Source organism: Chroicocephalus ridibundus, chromosome Z (genome assembly GCF_963924245.1).
Source record: "Chroicocephalus ridibundus chromosome Z, bChrRid1.1, whole genome shotgun sequence".
Classification (NCBI taxonomy): domain Eukaryota; kingdom Metazoa; phylum Chordata; class Aves; order Charadriiformes; family Laridae; genus Chroicocephalus; species Chroicocephalus ridibundus.
In genome coordinates this window covers 73,170,895-73,187,244 of record NC_086316.1, presented here as the reverse complement: position 1 = coordinate 73,187,244, position 16,350 = coordinate 73,170,895, and the positions used below count along the sequence as shown (strand labels likewise).

At 37.8% G+C, this 16,350-nt stretch overlaps 1 protein-coding gene across 2 annotated transcripts in view; it reads right to left on the bottom strand.

Annotated features, from left to right (window-relative positions):
* Positions 1-298: 298 nt before the first annotated feature.
* The window catches only part of NADK2 (NAD kinase 2, mitochondrial), a 31,177-nt gene continuing 15,125 nt past the window's right edge, over positions 299-16,350 (bottom strand). The window contains exons 3-12 of one of the 2 annotated variants that reach the window (XM_063320224.1): positions 15,973-16,061; positions 14,382-14,463; positions 12,953-13,036; positions 10,334-10,470; positions 9,243-9,321; positions 6,882-7,025; positions 4,637-4,692; positions 4,500-4,553; positions 3,913-4,036; positions 299-3,150 (exon numbers count right to left, since the gene is read on the bottom strand). In XM_063320224.1, coding sequence (XP_063176294.1) covers positions 3,012-3,150; positions 3,913-4,036; positions 4,500-4,553; positions 4,637-4,692; positions 6,882-7,025; positions 9,243-9,321; positions 10,334-10,470; positions 12,953-13,036; positions 14,382-14,463; positions 15,973-16,061 — 988 coding nt within the window. In that variant the 3' untranslated portion in view covers positions 299-3,011. The remainder of the gene's footprint in view (positions 3,151-3,912; positions 4,037-4,499; positions 4,554-4,636; positions 4,693-6,881; positions 7,026-9,242; positions 9,322-10,333; positions 10,471-12,952; positions 13,037-14,381; positions 14,464-15,972; positions 16,062-16,350) is intronic. The other variant, XM_063320225.1, reaches the window with a different exon arrangement.

Genomic DNA, 16,350 nt, shown 5'->3' with positions numbered 1-16,350 from the left:
AAAGCAAGTCTGAACATGGTTTTTTTAACTAGCAGGTTCAGTGCTGGGAGAGGACAAACATTTCTGTTGCAGGTCTACTGGTTATGATACAATGGAAGTCTTCTGGGTAAGGTCTCATTGAGGTTATTCGGTAGCTCCAAGCAATCCATACCAAAAACTGCTATATAGATACATTTCTGCATTTTACCTAAAGCACGAAGGCTTAGAAACCAGTTTTTAAAACAAACTGCATAGTAAGAAGAAGCTGAGCACATGAAACACTTCTGAAAGTTGAAAGGTGGCACAGGACAACGTCATGTATCTATTTAATTTTTATTACATAATGTATAAACACCACTTTTTTTAAAAAAGCAAAGAATGACAGGTCTAGTTTAGCAGAACACAGTGTGGACTGGCACTAAATGAAAAGACCATGGATTTGATTCAGCAGGTAGAAGAGGTGCAGAGTTCACTGCCAGTCCAGGTAGATTAAATCAGTGTTAAACCAACACTCGGTCCTGTCACAGAATACTGTCTACCAGGTAAGTTGTCTGTACTGCAATCCTTTGTAATAAAGGATCCTTAAAAAGGATTCTACAATTCTTTAATAAAAAAAGGTAGCTGCTTACTGTTATCTATTATAGATCTCTGAATCACCCTAGTTACGTAAATAAAGCATTCACCAGTAAATGCTTCAACAGAAGTGCAATTAAATATAACCAAAACCAGTAGAGGCCACTCATGAGTAGGTCAGGTTTCCATTTTGCTAAGTTAGGAATTTGACGGTGAAATCTCTCTCTAAGCCCTAAACCAGATCATACTTGGCATCTGTAGGGCCTGAAAACATCGCCTTTTAGTCTCAGCGTTCATATTAAGGAATGACAGGCATCTTTAAGAGGTATGCACCCTGATCAGACTAATTAGTATCCATTAAAACATTACAGCACACAGAGTAGGGGACAGGGTTTCTGCTGTAAATTTGTATATGCAGGTATTCAAGGACACTTTCAATACCTAAATCTCTGATCTAACACAGTGGTAAAGTCCTAGGAAGTCATAAATTAGTGTTAATGGCATCGGTGGGTTGTGGGGTTGTTTGGGTTTTTTTGAATCTTAACAGCATATTGACTAGTGTACTAGACAGAGGCACATAAACCATCCTTAACTGGTTACAGATGGATTAAGAATAATTAAAACACCCCACTTCCTGTGCAGCCAACTTTCTAAAGAAAGATTAGTCTTTTGCATCTTTACCTCTAGAGCAATTTTGAAGATTATTTTAGACATGAAGAGCTTTACTCCGATAGTTCCAGAACTTGCCAAGTTTAGAAAGAGTATTTGGATACTTCGATCTTCCCCCTCTGGTCTGTAATCCTGATAACTCAAGAAGATAGCGTAAATAACTCAATCTGCAGCATACTTAAAAGGTGAAATGTACAGAGTGATAGCTTATTCAAAAAGCTCCACCAGTATCACATTTTCCTAGAACTGAATGGTCTGGTCAAATCAACGTCCCCTAAATTCTGGTTTAGAGTGAATACAAACACTTAACTAGTAGAAGGAAAAAAATCCCTTATCCCCTTCCTCCACTTATAAAGATCAGTTTACATTTGTGATTGGCAATAAATACACTGATTGGCCACAGTGGAGAACATTTCCATTAGACCTGAGAACATCTGGTACAGAAGTCTCTTCTTTCAAAAGTAGTTTGAGGAAAACTCACTTTTGGAAATAGATCTGTAGTAGACAGGACAAAACACATTTGTTTCAAGTCATGTAGCAGAAGAGTTCCTGCTGTAGGAATCTTCATTTTTTCAAATTCTGCCCTCTCATCTATGCAGTCATCAGCACAGACTTTCAAAGGCAGTCAAAGTTCACAGTTTTTATAAAATATTATCTAGAAAGTCATTTCCTCTTCTACAATCGGAGCTTTTTTGCTGTTACCAACTTCCTTATCTAACACATGATCAGAGGCATGTAAAATTAAAATTAATTTGTTGCCAATTAAATATCAGTAGAATTCCAATAGGACTGGAAATTTAGACTTTCTGGGGAAGCTAAAAACACATACTTGGAAAACTGGGAGACGTATAGGTATTGACTTGTACTCCAACTAATAGCACCCAGGACACCTCATTCTTCCTCAATTATAAAGAAACCCAGAACCTAAAATTCCAAACTATTCAACTTAATAAGGCCAAATACCTTTCTTAATGGTAGCCACCTACATACACACTACTGTGACTGAACACCTGCTAGCCAGCTAACCCATTCACTGAAGGAGTATATCTTAGTTCAACATGTTTCCTGTAATCTCTATATTGCCGTTAAAGGGCTCAAGAAAACCCTTGGGTTTCACATCCCTCTCTAGCTAAAGAGAACAGGAAAGAGCTATCTCATTGAAGATGTGATTAAACCAGCCTTTTACTTCTGATGTAAATCTACAAAGTAGAAAAAATACTGGAAGAAAAAAAAAATTGTGACAATTTGTATGAAACTACGAAGTTGTAAAATTTTTGAAAAACATAAAAAAGGTTTGTATTTCCATTTCTATTACATCAACATCAGGATTTACCAAAATCTATATATCCTTGCATGAAATTGCTAGATTGACAGTCAACGTTTCTACAAAACTATATGCATGAAGGTGTTTAGTTTCATCAGTCCCAGACCCTTACTAAAAAACTGTACATCTGAATATTTAATGCTACTGACTTAATACTTGAACCCATCTACCTGTGTTTAAAAAGATGTTCTTTCATGTTTGCCTTGCAGGTTAAAATGTAAATTTTCACTGAAGTTAGAGGTAACACTTCAGATATGGTTCTTTTACACTAGACGCAAAAAGAGCTTAAATATCAGACTAAGGTTTCCCCAACCCAAAGGAATGAAAAGCATCTCAAGCTTCCGCCAATTGCTCTTGCATCCAAAAAGGCCAACTTCCAAAATAATGCAGCATTGTGATGTGCTGTCTATCCCCAGGAGTTCCCTCTCTGGATCCAGAATTGTTTCAGCAGAAGACACTAGGTCCTTCATTCTTCCAGCAGAACAGTGCACAGTGCATCCTCTGCATCGATCATTATTGAAGCTATCGCCCCATCGTTGAACTCAAAAGATGTTCCTCCATCTACAACCATGCATGCATCCCAACAACGGGAACGGACACAGACTCTGCAAAAAAAAAACAAACCAAAAAGTTTTCACAAAATAGCTTAAAAAACTCAAGTCTTACCTGAACAATAGGACTGGTTCTTGGACATTCCTTTGTGTGGGTCAGTATACACTTAATCACATGGGAGCATACTTGGAGAAGAATTTAGCAGGGTACTTGGATGCACATATCCAAATACAGCGATAGCACAATCTCCGGGCAACCTGTTCTACTGCCTGACCATTCTTACTGTATAAATTTTTTTCCTATTTTTATCAGGATCTTACATCCTATAAAATCATGGCTGTTGCCTCACGTTTTGCTCTGAAAAGAGTTTAACTCAGTCTCCTTTGTAACCATCTATTGGCAGCTGATTGGCAACTGGATCCACCCTGCTTAGTCTTGTCTCCTCCAGGCTAAATAAATGCACCACTTGAGGCTCCCCTTGATACACCACCTGTTTTGGCCCCCTAATTATCTCAGTGGCCCTTTCCTGAATTCACTACAGTTTGTCAATGCCTGTGTCTCATACTGAGGGACATGCCCAAAACAAGGCACAGTGAGATTCTTTTATTCTGTAAGATTGTGCATGGATCAAACATTAAAAAGGCGTAATACAACTTGGAAACATTTTCTTCCTGTTGTTATGAGAACAATACTCAAGCCCCTCAAAACACAACCTGGATATTGAAACACTTCAGGGGAAACTCCTGGATTACTCCTAATTTGACAAATTCACAGAATAAAATAACTCTTCAGTGACTGCTACAGCTAACACTTACTTTGAAGAGAAGCCACGCTGACGGCTACTTGAGAAAACTCTGTTTACAATAGGTTCCCGAATACTGAAAAACATCTTTGGTTCCTCTGGACTGTAGAGCAGGGACTCATTGTAATCATTTGTTACTGTAAATAGAGAAATCAGCAATTAGTTTTTCCAGAGAAAATTAGTTATTTTCAGAAACACACATTCCTCCAGAAAAGAGCAGCTTCCCTACCAAGAGGGAATGGAGCCTTGCCAGATGTTTAATAGCCTTCACCTGCAAAAAAAATAATTTTACAGAAGAGTCCTTTCAGTTCTATTGCATGACAAACACTCAACAGCTCTCTTCAGTTGAATAAATATTAAGTGTCTCTAATCTTAGGAGAACTGAAATTCTCCTGAAGACCTATGCATATGAAAGTTTAATTAAGTGCTTTCATATTAAGTCAGAGTTTTTTCACCACATGTGCCTAAATAATGTTTGTAAGAAAGACTAACATTCCAAGAGTGCTAAATACTGAAAGCAGTGCTGAGTATTAAGGGTACAAACAAAATGAACTGGTCAAAGTTAAGATACCTTGAAGAAATCTTGTCTTTTTCACTAACCTTTTTGTATTAGTTCCATGTTCAATGGCATATTCAAACTTCCATGCTTTTTAGCTGTTGAGCCAAGAGATAGAGCCCCAGTTAGAAAGGTGTATCTTTATATAAACTTGGCCAGTAATGCCACACTGTTCACTCACCGATCTTAAGGATCTCTTCAACAGCTTGATGTGTTACCTTGTTAATATTATAGGACCTAGACAGAGAAGTAGAAGTCTTGTTTGCTAAGCAATACAACTTGAGAGAAAAAAAAAATAAAAAAATCTTGCATGCAGATTAAGAACTATGTCCAACATCAGGAATTAAAAAAAAAATGGTATGCTATTAAGTGTGAGCTGACATCAGTTTCTTCCAAAAAAAGGTCTTTAAATTAACTCTTGGTTTGACGTCTACCTGTGGTTTTGTAAACCTTAATAATTAAGTGAACCCTTCAGGAAAGATAAGCATGATACACAGTATGTAGTCTCCTTATCAATAACCCTCCTGCCTTTAAACCCCAATAATTACTTAAGTCTGCATTAAAAAAACTGAAGCACAACAGTCCTACAGATTGTGTGTGTTCTTATCCCTTCCGTCCACCTCTTGCTAATTAATTCCTTCTGTTAGCTCTCATTTATGGGACTCAAGGCTTCTTTACAAGTATTATGCCTCTTTGTCTGTACCCTAAAGTTTGCGCTTGAATCTCACCAGAATCAATATAAACAGAAAAGGAAGAGTCTGATCAGACACTTTTGCTTTTGCCACATTTGGATGCATGACAAGTCACCATAAAGCCTCCATCTGAACCAAGTCTAATTCCACTAAAAGTCTCCCTCCTGTGCCCAGGCTCAAAAGGGATTAGGTACTAATCACAGCCCCCGTGCAGCAGTACTGAGAACATCTCAGTTGCCCAGGTCTCAATACAGCTTAAAATCCTCAGTCCAGCACTTCCGTCGTGGCAGTAAAACACCTAAGACTGCAACAGACATCCACTATACATCTAATATACTACAGAGATGCTGAGGGTGGTTGTCCAAGGCTCTTTCTCTTACTGCCTACCTGCAAGACTGAGCAGATGCTAGCAAGAAACTGAGACACACAGTTTGAAATTGTTCTCCCTCTCAACTAGATATCCTTTTATGCAAGTTTTGGCAGCTGAAGAAAGCACTTGCACATTTAAATGCCTCTCAGTCCAAGGAGGTCTGAGATCCCAGGAGAGGCCCTGAACCGCAGGCTAAGGAAGTTCACTCCACTGAGGCTTGGCCTCAGTTTAAAGAAGTCCAGCAGTACACACTGATTAAAGCAAAGGAGATGGGCAATCCTGGAGTTTGGTCCCTGGTTCTGGGATTGCTCAGTACAGAGTGTATAAGCAAATGAAACGCATAAGAACAACTTTGAACTAAGACTGTACATTCCCAAGGTACTAAACACTAGGAAAGTTCCCCTAGCAGTCTGCCAATTTCATCCTTGGCAGCCTCCAGGACCAAGTTATGCTGACTGAATACAAAATTCTGAATTACAATGAAGAGTAAAACCCCATAACCATGGTTACAGCGTGAATATTCATTTTTGAATCTCATGAAAAGCTTCACTTTTAATTCATCTTAGCCTGCCACATGAATCCAAGGCCTGTTGTAAAACTTTTAAACCATAAGCACAGACAGATTTCCAAATGAAAGAGGCTCACGCTGTACATGCGTCTCTCATCTCAAAACTAAATTGATTAGACTTACAGGCAGTACTGCAGCTTGTTTAAACTGAAGTTAAGAGAATTTACCCCTTTGATTAAGCTAGCACAGCTCTGCTTAGATATGCCCATCTTTGTTTAAGGGGAATATTTTGGCAAAGGGACTGTACCCTTTCAATTAAATTTGAAAGAGGGAAGAGGTTTGGAAGGAGAATGGACAGTACATGTGCCAGAGAAACTTAACACTGTTTCCAAGTACGTTTTCCCATTCTATTTAGAGCCTAGATTTTTCTAAATTTTCTGAGGTACTTCATCTAAGCATTTTAATTTTAGCCAACAAGTAGTTCAGAGATCCTCCAATATGCTCTGCAAGTCAGAGCAGAATCTCCTTCCCTCACCTCCAACCATTCATCTCCACATGGGCCATGCAACCTCTTTCACTAAAATTACACCTAAGGTAAACTTTTGTCTCAATGCCTCAGCTCTTCACCCTTTCACCTCCTCTCCCCATACCTACAAGTGAGGGGTGCTCTGCTCTTCTCATATACCCGAGACCGCTTTGAACCATACTGACAGGGAGAATGCCTGCACATAACTGATGTGCACTGACTCACCCACAGCCCAAGAGAGTCTCAGTATGGACAAAATGTTCAAATAAAATAGGTCCATCTAGCTCATCTGAAGCGATATTTTATATCAAAGCCGCAACATGTACTTACCATGCTTTTGATCCTGTTCCAGTACACACATTAAGCCCTGAACTCTTCTGTTTTTCCCAAGGACCATCATCAACTGATATCTCATAATAGGAGGCCCTATGAAGCGAGAATTTAAAACTGGGTTGGCAGGACTTAAAGTTCTCCCTGAATAAGACAGAACACACAGCCTTATCAGGCACATAAAAATTTAGAGCAGCCAGTTTCAAATCTGGATTACAATTTCACAGGCTTTGCACAGCACTTCTGATTTGGCAGACACTTTTGATTCACTGTCTTATAGCATTTTATAATGGACAAAAGTGATCTGCAGCATGGAATTTTAGGTATTTTTTCTGCAGCCACTTTTCATAATAAATTATGCACAAAGAACTCCGTGGTTCATCTGGGAATAGCTTCGTATACAAGCAGGGTTTCCTGGACTTAGAAATTAAACTACTAATACATTACCTTCCTTGCATAATTGTTGAACTACCAAAAAACTGTGTTCACGCTGTGATTTGGTCTCATAAAATTGTATCAGGGAACACTAAGAGGTAAGGCACTCCAATGTCAGTAATTGCATGGCTTCAAGCTGAATTTTTGATCACTTCAGTGAACAAAAATCCACTGTAATTCTTCACAAACGGCTTTAGTTTTACAACAGTCAGCAGGCTTATGTTTCTCTCTAGGGCAAATTCCTCCTAAAACTCAAACGTAGTAACTTTTGGGGCATGATCATCATTCTGCATGGTATTATTAATGTATCAGAGGATACCTAATGTTAGGCCTAGAGTGACCAAACAGTCTCTCTCTGTAAGCTTCAGAACATACAGGTGTATATTTATGAACTAAAGTTGTTGATGTTCATAGTGCGTAATTCAAACACATAGTCTTCAGATTAAAAGATACCCTCTTAGAAAAACACCGCATTCACAGTGTTCAGCATGACTGAGTTTCACCTTTCTTAGTAAAAGGAGCTTACTGAGCTGTTTCAGCTGATGAATGTTTCAGCCTGAATCGACTAGGAATACACATTGTGAGCATTTGGCGACGAACAGTTTAGGCTCCTACTGAGGGCATTTTGTGCATTCACTCTTGAGAAGATAGGAAGACAAAAGAACTGGAAGCAAATTAAGAACACAGGTGTACAGCTTGATTAAGATAATTTTTGCAAGCTGGATATGAAAGGGTGGGTTTTTCCCTTCATTTTCCACGTCTTCTTAACTGACACGCAGAATAAGACCTTGGAAGAAGTACCTAGGTACTCATGTATTTGAATCTCACAGAAAACTCATCTGTGTGACATCATTATTTAAGTCTTCAAGTGTAAGGCCCTATTAACACAGTATTTATTACTGGAGATTTGTTCCTACAGGCACTGTGTTCCTCAATGCTTCTGAAATATATTGGAACCAAAGAGCACAATGTATTTGTGACACTCGGAAGTAGGGGGCTATTATAAAGCATTGGAAAGCAGCTATATGTTGCTCTATCACTGTATGTTAAAGAGACTTTTTAGAATCCTGATAAAATTAGGTTTGTTTTAGTAATGAGCAAAATTTGTATCTCTTTGAGACTAATTCCTTCTGCCAGCCTAAAGCTGCAGTCTAGGTGGAAGATAAAGCACTCACGGAACATTTATACTGTTTCCAGCAGCAATCACAGTGTCCCAAGCACTGTACAAACACCAGAAGATGTTACGGTGTTTTGCTTTGGTTGTTTTGTGGTGGTTGTTTTTTTCTAAAGATACAGAATAAAGGGAAAAGAGATATAAAATACAAATTAAAGTTCAGCTTTCCAAAGTTCGGCTAGGATTTGATACAAACTCATTTCTTAAAACAAGGAAATAAGTGTTTTCCCATAATAACAAAGCTTCTGCCAAAGGCAGGCTGATACCTTTGCCTCTAATGACGGAGAGGCAGTGAAAGGAGTAATTGCTCATGCTAAATGTGATTTCTGCTTGGTCATGCTAAAAGCTTATGAAAAGATATTTAAGAAGAGATGCAGAGAAGAGACAGTTTAAGGACAGATATTTAAATCTTCGATCTACTGTAAAGCTAGTAACTGAAGCCATTTGGTTACGTAAGAACTAATCAGGAAAGGAGTAAAACAATGAAGAGGAAAGAAAACAACCAGGAGTAATGAAAAATGAAAGAACAGTGTCAGACAGGAAGGTGGAAAAACAGAATTTAACATCACTGCACTTACATCTCTGAAAACACACTTTGTAATCAACAACAATACAATCACTGTTATACATTCATGGACTAGAACTGAAATTTGACAGCAAATACATCCCATTACTGATTGTTCATTGCAATGTCATAAAATGAAATTAAGTCAATTGTGCCATGCTGTGCAACAACAAACAATTAAACATACCTGGATGAAAGAGATTCCCCAATGAAGACTTCATTGAGTGCTCTCACTGGTAAAAGACGTGGACCAGAAATGTCAGATCCTGCAGATATTGAATGTAACAGTTTTGACATCATGAACTCTAGAACTCAAGTTTTCAAAACCAATTCACAACTCATTGGAGGGCACACTGCTGCCTGGGCTTGCATTCTAGACCTAGTGCTCCATTTTCTTCAAGACTCAATTTTTCACTGATTTAGTCTTTAGCCAGTCACTGTCCTTTACTGGAGACTACAAATATTTCAACCAAGGTCGACCAGCAATGACACTTATGTTCAGACATTGCTTTCCCTGAAAACTCATGAGCAAACAGACAGATTGAAGTCTTCTCTTTGGTCAGTCACTCTTCCAGACTAGTTACATTTACTGAAAGTAACTTAAGAGACATTTCTGATTAATTTCAAAGAATTAGACTTTATCCACAGGGTAATTAAGAGGGATTAACAAATTGTTCATGTTGCCTAAGGACTTCTCAGTGAGGAAATGCAGTGCTAGACACAGGTTAAGGACAGAATCACACAACTTCAATACATCATAAAGAAAACAGTCAAAGGTGTCTGATGACCAAAGAATTACCCAGGGAGACACTCTCACTTCTAACTTCTCATTTGCTTGCCAGAAGTCTGTGACCACCTTTCTGAATTGTGAAGTAACCTACTCCTAATTTAGTACACACACGTGCATGCAGTATGGAGCAGCTAAACACATGGGAAAATGTTCATGTGGTAACCCCAAGCATCTACAGTAACTCTAGGACACAGCATTTTAAAAAAGCTCAGGTATTTTGCCAGCAGATAATACTATTTAAAAACATCTGTAAATTTACTGTTAATACTGAGAACTGGTTCTAAGTGTACAGTCCAGAATAAACACATAGAAACAAAAAATACTGCCTTCTAAAAAACCTTAATCTGTGTCTTCAGCTAATGAGAGCTGTCTCTCCCTGCCTCTCAAATACAGCAACCAAACTTCACATGCTTCAGCTCTTACAAATCCTTATCTCCTATTCCAAGTTATCGTAGCAAAGTGATTATATTCATCAGATTTTAACTTACTTTGATCCTGGAATCTTTCATTTATGTGAGCCCTGCTATGTTGCTCTTGGCTTAGCTGCTGTTCATGTAAATCTACAGGGGCTGGGTTAATACCAGTTCCTTCAAGATACAGTCGGATTCTTTGCCGCCACTGCCACCTTAGAGAGGAGAAAGAAGTTGGTATCAGTAGCTGAAATATTCATTACCGAATTAGATAGGATCAGAGAGTCTTCACTCTCAAAGCAGAGCATCTCAAGATTAAAAGTTAAATATATTCAAAGTCACATTTCAAGTTTTATAGCTTCCACTATAATTTCTAAATTTAGAAAGTAAATCATACCAAAATGTAAATACTTTACATATACCAATTTGCTACTTAATGTTTTTTTTCACAGATAAAATAAGAGAACACTGGCCAAAAGTAGTCTACAAACTTTATAGATAACAACACATCTTTTTAGGCATACAATCCTAAGTTAGGAGTTCATCACTGATGCAACGATTCAAAGAACAACAAGCTCTCAGGAATTTACACAGCAATACATGCTGTATTTTTACCACCTTTTGTTTGTATGTGTAGATGTTCAGAAAAGCAGCTGTCAACCCCTTTATATGTAAGTGCCACAAGCATCCTCATTTTAAGATACTCTCCTCACCTAGGAACTTTAGAATGCTTATGTGGAATTCAAATGAAGAAAGAAAAGGCTATAAAAGGCCTTCTTCCTTAAACTGTTACAATATTTACATTTTTTATTTTTTCCGAGAGGAGGTATCAATTCCTTTTTCCTCTTACAGTTTAGAGATTACATAAAACGAAACAGTAATAGTATTTTTGATTAAGAAAGCAAAGCAAATCACAAGGGAGTGTTATGGCACATCTTTTCCCCATTCATACTGTCAATATCGGGGTGGCAGTAACCAGCTTACATTTTTCCTGAAATTACAGCAAGGAAGACTTACACTTATATGACTACCATTATTAGTTTTTCCTTGTTATCATCCTCGTAGACCCTCATTCAACACATTCTCAGTATAATTACCTATCTGCTCTTAAATTGCAAGTATGGTTTCAGGTAGTCAGGCAGACAACATGAAATGAGTATCGTTATGTTAGTCTCCTTATATTACTCATACCAGAACATGTCAAAACCCCTACAAAATCAGAAAATGGGAGTGTACCCCTATTCTGAGATCCTGTTACATCGTTGACCATCAAAAAAAGAAACACAGGTAGTCCGATGTAGTTTGTCCTTTATAATCAATAATGTTGGTTGTTTCATGGGACTGCCTACAAGGCTAGTGCTTACACAGACTGCTGCACTAAAGCAGCTGACACTTCAAGGATAAGGAGAAAAGACAACCCCTCTTCCAGTCTCCGGCACCTCACTGTCCTTATGCAATTCTGAGCCACCAGAAACTCTTCCACTTGGGCTGATCCAGTTACCCACCTACTTTCAAGCTTTCTTAGGGCCAAATATATTTAAGAACTGCCAAGTGAAACACCTGCTCAGATCCTTGCTCAGGAATATAAGTTCCTATTATTCTGGAAAAATAACTAGGCAGATCCTTCCTGTTTCACTCTGGTGAAGCTTCAGCTCCATAATGAGCAACAACAGGAATGTCAGCAACAAAAATATAACATAGCCATCAAAACAATATTAGAAGTGCCTAGATTATCAAGGGAGGCTACCTGCATTCGCACTACTAGCTTTACTTAAGCAACTTAGCATGATGGAGACTTAAAAGCTACTGTTTTATAAGTTTTGGAATGTGTGAGTTGAAATACGTGACTTTTCATTTACCCATACCTACTGAAACCTCTTCAGTTATTTATAATCAATCCTAATGACCATATTCACTTCATTTCACAACTTTTCTATGGCACAAATACACTTACACTTCACACTACAAAATAAATATGCTAGCAGTATAAACAAAAGCCAATTGTGATATATTTGCACATGAACGACATATTTGTGTTTGATGGTTTGTCATCAACATTCTGGAATGTTAATACATCATTGAACAATGTCTCTTTTTAAATAGCTATTTAAAAACTCCCTAGTCTGTCCTTTAAAATTCAGCTTGCTTCCTCCTTAATTCAAGTGAGATTCCTCTATTTTAAGAATATCTAGTATTGAAAACATCAAGCTATCTTCAGCATAAAGAAAAGCTTTGCCTTACCCTAATCTCTTAACAAAATTTAAGCCACTCTACTTTAGTCACCAAACCCTCACATGCAACTCATTGACCATAACTATGTATGTTTCAATAACTTCTATTAGTATGGCCCGTCATTGTACTAAATATGCTTTTGCATGTTAGAATATGTAAACTAATATACCCTTTACAACAATGCAGATCCTCATTTATGAACTTGCTAAGTGAGAAAAGAAGATAAATTACTGAAGGTCATAACAGAATTCTTTTTCTTGGAACGTGCAGTCAAATTTATCCTTTGTATTCCAGTCTCACTCTTGACCACAAACCCATTTTTCAACATGGTAAATATCTACACAGAATTCATGATTTGAGGCATTAAGATTTTACTAAGCATCAGCTGCTTCTCAGGAATTGCACATCATTAAGTATTTTCCAATCATAATATGTTTTGGAAAACCAAAGATCAGTGAATCCTACCTGAACTCACCACGATAAAGCTTCTGCAGTGCTTCAGGAAACGAGTGTGTATATCTCACAGGCAAGCACAAGTGACCCTCTGATCTGGCACCAAAAAAGGACAATGAAAATGACAGTATAACTTTTAAGATTTAGTACCTTTAAAAAGCAAAACAAAACGAACATCTCTTTCTGCTACACAAAGCAAAGCTACACTTTGACCTTTATGAACATATACTATTCTTACAAAATAGCACATCAGCAACAACACACCTCTTTCAGTTGCTGGGGTGTGCGTGTATGAGACATAGGATATTGCTGTCACATTCCCCCTAAAAACCATCTCATCAGCTAGTAATCCTGCAGGAATATGTAGGTACTAATTTAATTCCTGTCACCACAGTTCCAGGCAAGCAATTCAAGCTTAAGAAACCTTGCAAGTTAGAAAAAAAAATTTCCTCCATTAACACACAAGTTAGCGATATGACACAGGTAAGCAACATGCCAAAGATCAAAAGAATCTCATGTCAAAGCCAGAAGACTAAACGCTGTTCCCCTTTCATGAGTGATATTTGATAACTTGAAGGCACTTGTTATTTGAACCCTGCTATTCAGGCTTGATACTCTAGAACATCTATTCACAGCATTTGAAAAGTTTTGGAAGAGGAGTAAGGTATGGAAGGAATTAAGGCTTTCTGGCTGCCGCTTTCTTATCTACTAAGATTAAAATAACTGGTAATATCAAAAGCAGAAACCTAAATCTGGAAATCTCAGCAGACAAGGGCCTTGGGGAATTCTGAGTTTTACTGGCCATTCATTTGAAGGTTATACCAACCAGGCAGCACTAATACACTGCACCCACCTGCCCAAATCAATCTTACGGCTAGGTGGATGCAACTTGTTTGGAGTCTATAATAGGACAACTAAATGCCATTAATTGGCTGAGGAGACTGCGTCCTCTGAGATATGACATGGTTTACATGAAGAAACCAGAACAAACATCTTGATCTGAGTCCCTATCGGATTTCCAATAGGACTCACCTTCTTCATACAGAAACCAAGTTCCTGTGTGTTCAGGCACCACACTTAGTTGCTTTTGTTACGTCCCTTTTCCTGTCTCTGTTCTATACTGCCATCTCTAGCCTCAAACTTCTGGTTAGTAACACAAGTTAACTAGCTGCAAGTGATGTTACACTGGTGTGTGAAAACAGCTGTGGCAGTTTAACACAGCCATGCTTACCCAATACTACTTATTGTCCTCTCAGATGAGACAGCATAACTCATTGTGGAAATTTTTCTAGTAAAACAACAGGTTCACTTGGTATCTACAATCCACTAGAACAGACATTTACACTGCCAAATGCTACAGGCATGCCTCATGCATCACGAAAACAGATGCATATTGTGCCTGATACTAAATAACGCATTGCTTTCCCAAATGTGTTTTTACCTTTCAGGATCAGTATTTACTCCAATAACTGGTTTAAACTTATCAAAGACCTTACTGGCTGCCAACAACATTGTGCCATCACCTACAGAAAAAGTTAAAAAAAAAAGTTAGTTTCACTTCATATTGTAGTATCCCAAATAAAATAATCTCACATGTACTGCAACATTACCTCTACTTACTTTTTTTATCAACAACCAATTAGGTAAGCTGCACAAAAATAAAATGGGACCAAAAAGCTACTGACACCTTTCAAAGCAGAGTAGTGACAATTGAATTAAAGATGTCAAATGTGATTGGAAAAAGTACGACTTACCTGACAACTATATATGTTGAGGCAACTGAATTTGGCAGAAACAAGTTTTAAAAGAAATTTAAGGAAATTTCTGTACGTTTATGAGCTGGTAAGAGAAATTCTTTAAGAAAATAAATTTAGAAAGTATTACTAATGAAAACCATAGGAGACAGGAAACAATACCAAATTTTACTGTGAATCACATGAAAACAATGACTTTAGTTCGAACTCCTAGAAGACACAATTTAAAGGTCATACTTGGCCTTAAATAGGCATGCTTGGAAAAGAAGTCTTAGATAAAACTATTGAAGTAGAAATCTTTAAGTATCACTGGCTTCTTCAGATAGTGATGTTCTTTCCTGTCTGTTAAATAGAAGGAAAACAACAACCTGGATCAGTCTTCACACCAAGATATAAGCTCTGAAAACCTTGGATGATATATCACTTCCCAGACGCTTGCCTCATAACCATGACAAGTGTTGCCACAGCCAAACTGGCACTTTAATCTCTAGCTTAGAGGAGTTCCTTGGAATCTACAGGAGTATATTAGGATGCTTCAGGAACGTACACGCATCTCTTTCTGCCCATTCTGCAACAGTGGTTAAGGGCAAAGTGGACCAGCGGGGAGCAGAGAAAGGCAGAGCAGTGGTCAAGTCTAACTGCTAACTATGTCAGAGCCCAGCAACACACTGCAGTATTTGCAGCAAATCACAAAATAACAGGGAATGAACTGCTGCAATCCAATGTTAAAAAGAAACAATCAGGTTAAGTTGCTCTGTTGCTTCATTTTAAAAACTCTAATCAGTGGCACAAGCTGCTCAGAAGTTGCATACTTTTACCTGTACCATCCAACTAGATACTCCAGTCACTGGACTTAAGTGTCAGAGCAAGAAAGACAGTTTGAGCATGGGGAGGAAAAAGTAGTATGTTAGTCTCCACATCACATACCAAAAACCAGTGTAGGGTTTAGGGCTATGTATAATCACATGACAGCAAGCATTTTATCCTCTTTAGTTGAAAACTATAGCAAATTCCACAGTTTATACTGTTTTACACAAGACAAATATCTCCAAAGTGGTCATGCATCAGGATTCACTTCCTAGTGCTACAATTTTAGATACCAGAGGTAGAGAGGATGGTCACAAGCATTGCATTTTGTCATATTTTCTGACAATTATCTAATTGTTCAGTTTCCAAAATGTGCATACATCCAGATGCTTCACACACTGCATAAGATTTTTGAAAAATGTATCTATGAAAACATACTGAAACAAATACTTCCCTTCCATTAAGTCGTACCTCCTGCTGATATAATAGCATCTGCCCACCGAACTGTCTCTTCATTATATTCTCGACGTTTAACAAGACGAACTTCTATCCTCTCGTTCCTATAAAGTGCAGAAAAAGCCTGAATGTGTCCTATATTGTTCCTTGTCACATCCTTCTGAAAAACTGACATGTAATTAAGAACTAATTACAGTGGTATTTGGCTTATAAGAGTTTGACACTCACACAAATCTTTTATATCTTTTTCATTTGTTTTCAAGGCAATAACACAGTGTGTTAGTTAAACTGAACTGAGCTACTCCACATTACGGTTGTTTCAGGAATAACTGTTAATCTGCACCATCCTGTTTTCAATATTCCTATTTTATTACAGCTTGTAACACAAAACTT